The sequence below is a fragment of the Sceloporus undulatus genome, chromosome 7 (genome assembly GCF_019175285.1).
Source record: "Sceloporus undulatus isolate JIND9_A2432 ecotype Alabama chromosome 7, SceUnd_v1.1, whole genome shotgun sequence".
Taxonomy (NCBI): domain Eukaryota; kingdom Metazoa; phylum Chordata; class Lepidosauria; order Squamata; family Phrynosomatidae; genus Sceloporus; species Sceloporus undulatus.
This window is the reverse complement of record NC_056528.1, coordinates 4,566,817-4,572,816: the sequence shown is the minus strand read 5'-3', so window position 1 is coordinate 4,572,816 and position 6,000 is coordinate 4,566,817. Positions and strand designations below refer to the sequence as shown.

The following is a 6,000-nucleotide window of genomic DNA, read 5'->3' as shown; positions in this document are numbered from 1 at the left end:
TCTATCTATCTATCTATCTATCTATCTATCTATCTATCTATCTATCTATCTACCCATCCATCCATCCATCCATCCATCCATCCATCCATCCATCCCATTCAGAATCAAAATGTAATTCGGAGGGAAAAGGCACCACAATGCAGTTGTAAGTTTCTTGCGTGACTCCATCCTTTACTGAAAGTTTAATGTTCATACCTGACAGATAACGTAAAGTCTCCTGGGTTGCTTTTACTCGGTCGGGCCAAAAAACTGCCATGGACGCCTCTGGTTAGCAGCAGTTTCTCCGCTTCGATTCCATTGATATTTGGATGAAACCACCTGCCCAGGGAAAGAACAGGGAGGAAAAAACAGATTTAATAGACTTATAGAAGTGGACGGATCCTCTGGATGTGGTCAATGCAAAGGCATGAGAATCCAGTCCTCCTGAGGTCTAAATCTGGCCCTTTTGTCCTTCCACAGACATCACACACCGATAGCAATAGCAAGTATATTTCTATACCACTTATACCACAATGTGTAAGCCGATTGCCCCCAACAAGCTGGCAATATGGCACCGGTCCTTGGCATATTGCTCACCTACGAAAGGATGGAAGGCTGAGTCAACCCTGAAGCCCTGCCTGGGATCGAACTCACAACCTTGTATTGCACCCGTGACATAATCTTTTGGTGGCTCTTCTGTTTTCTCCCCCATTCCTAAAGGTTAAAAAGCCTCTTCCTAGGCTTAGCTATTGCCAGATGAAGTGCTCGAAGCCAGGGGTGGGGAAAGTGTAGTCCATGGACCATGCGCAACCCCTGGGTCCCGCTTCTGCAGGAGGAATAGTTGCAGCCAATGGAACAAATATGGCACTGGTCCTTGGCACATTATGGGAGGACATTGCCAGTCCAGCATATCAGATGGCATGAGAAGCACTTGTCTATATGGATTTCTATGGAATTTCAGGAAAGTACAGTTGGCCCTCCGCATCCACAGGTTTTTTGTCCACGGATTCAAGCATCCACAGCCTGCAAATATTCCAAAAATGTATAAATTGCAAATAAAAAACCTTGATTTTTAATTTTATATGAGGTGCACTATTTTATTCTGCCATTATATTTAATGGGACGACCATCCACGGATTTTGTTATCCGAGAGGATCCTGGAACCAAACTCCTACGGATAACAAGGTCCAACTGTCTTTCTTCTTCCATGACCTGGCGACAGAACATGGAATGACCTATATAAAAAGCAGGGACTTTAGCCATGGGTTTCATGCCAGAAGGAATTGCAGCTCCTGTGCTACATAAATCACAATTAGCTTAGCTATGTCTAAAAGCGGCAGCTCTTGCACAGACTAAATCAAGGTGCGCTTTGTTGAACCTGAGCAAATCTACAGTGTCTTTTGCCTATCCTTGGCCAGTGGCACGAGGAAAAGAGGCAACAAGAGCGTCACACTTCTGTTGCCGGAACTGAGGGCTTCTTCACATGTCTAGGCAGTAAGCCCTAGCCCTCTAAATATCTTCCCACAACAGCTGGAAGAACAAGATAATGAGGTTTGATGATGCTTAAGGACAAGACTGTCTTGGATTAATGTTCATCATGAATTAATGTTCTGGTGCGCAGAGAAGCCGTAATGAAGATTGAATGCAAGATGCACCATCTTGCTGCTCTCAGAGAGCTGCGGCTGATCAACTGCAACCGCTAGAGCTTTTTATGCACGGAAAAATGCTAGATCAGGGAGGGAAACATCAAAACTTTGCTCAGTTTACTATTTCTATCAATGTACAGCCAGATACTCCAAGTCCTAAACAGGGCAAGAGGAGGCAACTGTGGAGGGGAAGGCACCATTTTCCTAATGTGGCTGCAATGTGACATCATTATATGTGAGAGCCAGTGTGATATAGTGCTTTGAGCATTGGACTGTGACTCTGGAGACCAGGGTTTGAATCCCGTCTCAGCCATGGAAACCCATTGGGTGACCTAGGGCAAGTCACACTCTCTCAGCCTCGGAGGATGGCAATGGCAAGCCCCCTCTGAAGAAATCTGCCAAGAAAACCCTTCAAGCCCCATTGGCTGGAATGGTTGCGCACACCCCAGGCATGCACCATTTTGTCACTTGGCGCTTGCCTTTCGCGAAACAGCGAGGGACAAGTGTACTTTAAAAAAGATTAAAACGTTTAAAATACATTAAAACAATATAGCACCCCAGGCCGTTCTTTAAAAGCTTTTTGTATATGTGTGTCCCTGGTTTCCAATCCACAATATGTATCTGAGGAAGGAGACTGAAGTCTCCGAAAGCTCATGCTGCCAACTTCTTTCTTTCAGTGAGTCTAAGGGTGCTACAAGATCTCTCTACGTACCGATTAAACAGACTAACATGGCTATATCTCTGAATCTGCCAAGAAAGTTGGCATGTTTGTCAGATGTATTGCAGAGATTGGGGAGAGGAAGAGTCAGAGGCAGGAAATGCATCCTCCAGGTTTCGACTCCAGAAGCCGGCTCTGTGCAGATGGACAGAGCAGATTGTTGACCGTCGCATCCGTGCATTAACCGCAAACATTTACAATCCAAAGCAACATGTTGCTAAGACCACAGCGGCTTATCTGCACACAGTCATCCCGGCCAAGAATGTCAGTCCCCTTTCCTGCCCCCTCCGAACGCCAGAGCAAAGACGGCCCTGCACAGCTTCCACCACTGAAGCATTGCAAAGGAGCATTGCAAGTGTGCAGCAGGACTGTTCTCTAAAGACTGTAAGCGGGTGGTTTTTAAAATCCTTCCTTCCAAAATGCAAAGGGAAAATACCTCACGGCATCTCTGCCAAGGGAATCCCATAAAGCCTTTCCACGTTTACATTTCGGACAGATGGACTATCCCTTGGTCACAGGTTTTGGTCTGGAAAGCTCAGGGCCAAGGGCAGCCCTGACCTGGCAACCTCTAACTCATCTGCTCCTGATAAGTCTTTATTCTCTCCTTCTGCCACCATTCCCTGGATCTTCTGTAATCTTTTAAAGCCTGCTGTTTATCCATACCTATATGGATGAGGAGAAGCCTGACGAGGAAAGCCGAGTTGTCAGTACTTTTCAGACATCACTAGCCATGACACCAATCCGTATCTTCTTCTCAGACCTATTTGCACCCAAACATCCCAGTAAAGAAGCAGAATGGGTGAAGACCTTTTTCCTTGATGCATAGAGGTAAGCATCCAAGAATGAACATGGATGTGCCAGGTACGTAGCCAAGGGGGGGTCCTTGGGGTCCAGACCCCCCTTCAATTAGAAAAGTGAATGGTGCATGCTGCTGCGCCGCCATGCCCAAGCCCCATTATAATGGTAACACTTAGTCTGGACTCCCCCTTCCTAAAATCCTGGTTACGTCCCTGGATGTGCGAAGGCAATACTCAGTACACATTCTGCATGCACACTTCTACCAATTGGAGGGCATTTCGCTACAACGGGTCCTTGCTATCTGCTGCGGTTTGGTTCCAGGATTCCTAGTGGATAACAAAATCCATGGACGCTCAAGTCCCATTATATAAAATGGCACAGTAAAGGTGATTAATTTATTTGTGCGCATACAGTTGGCCCTCCATATCCACCCATTCCTTCACCACGGATTCAACCATCCACAGCTTGAAAATATTGTAAACATATATAAATACCCAAAAAGCAAAGGTTGATTGTTCCATTTTATATGAGAGACGTCATTTTACCATGCCATTGCATCTGATGGGACTTGAGCATCCGAAGATTTGGTTATCCAAAGGGGTCCTGGAACCAAACCCCAGCGGATACCCAGGATCCTCTGTATTGTTTTTGTATTTGGAAAAATCAAAGTTTTCCATTTGGGTTTTAGACTTCTAAAAATATTTTCTTGAATCGTGGATAAAAACAATCCATGGATAAGGAGGGCCGGCTGTATTGGGAAACGGCATGATCCCTGCTGCAGCGTACCATCTACTGCCAAACAAAGGCCGCATCAATAGGGTTATTGTTTTTAAAGCTCTATTTACACTCTCAGACTGGAACAAAGGAAAAGGTCATCTGAGGAAAAGGCTGGAGGAAATGCAAGTTACACACCCAACCTCACTTCCTCTATCTATTTGAAGGCTTAATCTGGCCACAGGGAGAGGGAGGGGACCATAGCTCCATGTGTTTTGCCAGCAGAAGATTTCAAATCCAGTCATCAACATGCCCCGGTTTGAAGGATCTAGCTGTAGTAATGTTTGCAGATGACACCAAACTCGGAGGTGTAGCTAACACTCCAGAGGACAGGAGCAAAATCCAAGAAGACCTGAATAGACTAGAAAGCTGGGCCAAAGCTAACAAAATGAAATTCAACACAGAGAAATGTAAGGTACTGCATTAAGGGCGGAAAAGTGAAATGCACAGATATAGGATGGAGGACACCTGGCTTCAGAACAGCAATGGTTCCTCTTCACCCTGGAAAGAAGTGACCAGTGGGGTGCACATCTTTCCTCATGCTCATATCCTTTGCAACCTTCATAAAGCAAGGGCTAGGTATCCAAGAGCTTCACAGTAAGTCGGAAACTTTTTCCTAAAGATGTTCTTACCTCATTTTTAAAAAAAATTAAGTGGCATTCTGATTAGAAACAAATCCAAGTTGATTTGTTATTCAGGCACAAAGAGATGAAGAACAGGGGGTCCACAAAGCAGGGTTGTTCTTTGATGTAAGTCTTTGCTTAGGATAATGTCCATTTCCTGCAGAAGGAGTCAAAGCTGGGATGAAATCCTCAGGACAACAACAGGCTCTGGTCTACCAGCAATATTCAGGCCAACAAGAGGCTTTGGCCTACCAAGTCTTCTCAGGCCAACAGCCTACCAGTATATGGAGGACAACAGTAGGCTTTAATCTACCCAATGTCCTCAGACCAACAGCAGGCTTCGGTCTACTCAATGTCCTCGGGTCAACAGCGGCTTTGGTTTACCCCATGCTCTCAGGTCAACAACAGGCTTCGGTCTACTCAATGTCAAGTCAACAGCAGGCTTCGGTCTACCCAATGTCCTCAGGTCAACAGCAGGCTTTGGTCTACTCAATGTCAAGTCAACAACAGCTTTCGGTCTACTCAATGTCAAGTCAACACAGGCTTCGGTCTACTCAATGTCAAGATCAACAGCTGGCTTTGGTCTACTCAATGTCCTCAGTCAAACAGCAGGCTTTGGTCTATTCAATGTCAAGTCAACAGCAGGCTTCGGTCTACCCAATTCTTCAGGTTCACAGCAGGCTTTGGTCTACTCAATGTCAAGTCAACAACAGGCTTTGGTCTACTCAATGTCCTCAGGGCAACAGCAGGCTTCGGTCTACTCAATGTCAAGTCAACAGCTGGCTTTGGTCTACTCAATGTCAAGTCAACAGCAAGCTTTGGTCTACCCAATGTCCTCAGGTCAACAGCAGGCTTTGGTCTACCCAATGTCCTCAGGTCAATAGCAGGCTTTGGTCTACCCAATGTCCTCAGGTCAATAGCAGGCTTCGGTCTACCCAATGTCCTCAGGTCAATAGCAGGCTTCGGACTACTCAATGTCAAGTCAACAACAGGCTTTGGTCTACTCAATAACCTCAGGCCAACAGCAGGCTTTGGCATACACCAACAGCAGACTTCGGTCTACCCAATGTCTTCAGGCCAACAGCAGGCTTCAGTCTACTCAGTGTCTTCAGCCTAACAGCAGGCTTTGGCCTTTCCACTCTCTGCAGGCCATGTCTTCACAGTCCTTCGCATGCTGCAGAAGGGGGCCTGGATCATTAAGTGGGGATTGGTTCCCCGCATCCCACTACTTCCAACGTATATCCAGAAGCCACAAGAAGTTCATGTGCAGGTGGTGGGGCATGCTAAGCTACCTTTTCCCATGTTCTGGCAAGACGGAACCAAGCAGGTTTGTGACATCAGATTTGTATCATAGAATCAAAATGGAAGGGCACAGTGTGGACTGCCTGGGAGGGGCAAAAATTAGCCCCCACAAACTTTGGATTTACCCAACCTTGTTTTAGGGGTTATATGCCGCATGGCA

The 6,000-nt window shown here is 46.1% G+C and overlaps 1 protein-coding gene across 2 annotated transcripts in view; it reads right to left on the bottom strand.

Moving 5' to 3' along the window:
* Positions 1-6,000, bottom strand: part of LOC121937372 (tyrosine-protein phosphatase non-receptor type 11-like) — a 46,629-nt gene that overhangs the window by 29,972 nt on the left and 10,657 nt on the right. Inside the window, exons 1-2 of one of the 2 annotated variants that reach the window (XM_042480526.1) lie at positions 4,548-4,628; positions 196-318 (exon numbers count right to left, since the gene is read on the bottom strand). In XM_042480526.1, coding sequence (XP_042336460.1) covers positions 196-318; positions 4,548-4,552 — 128 coding nt within the window. In that variant the 5' untranslated portion in view covers positions 4,553-4,628. Of the gene's footprint in view, positions 1-195; positions 319-4,547; positions 4,629-6,000 lie in introns of those variants that run through there. The other variant, XM_042480525.1, reaches the window with a different exon arrangement.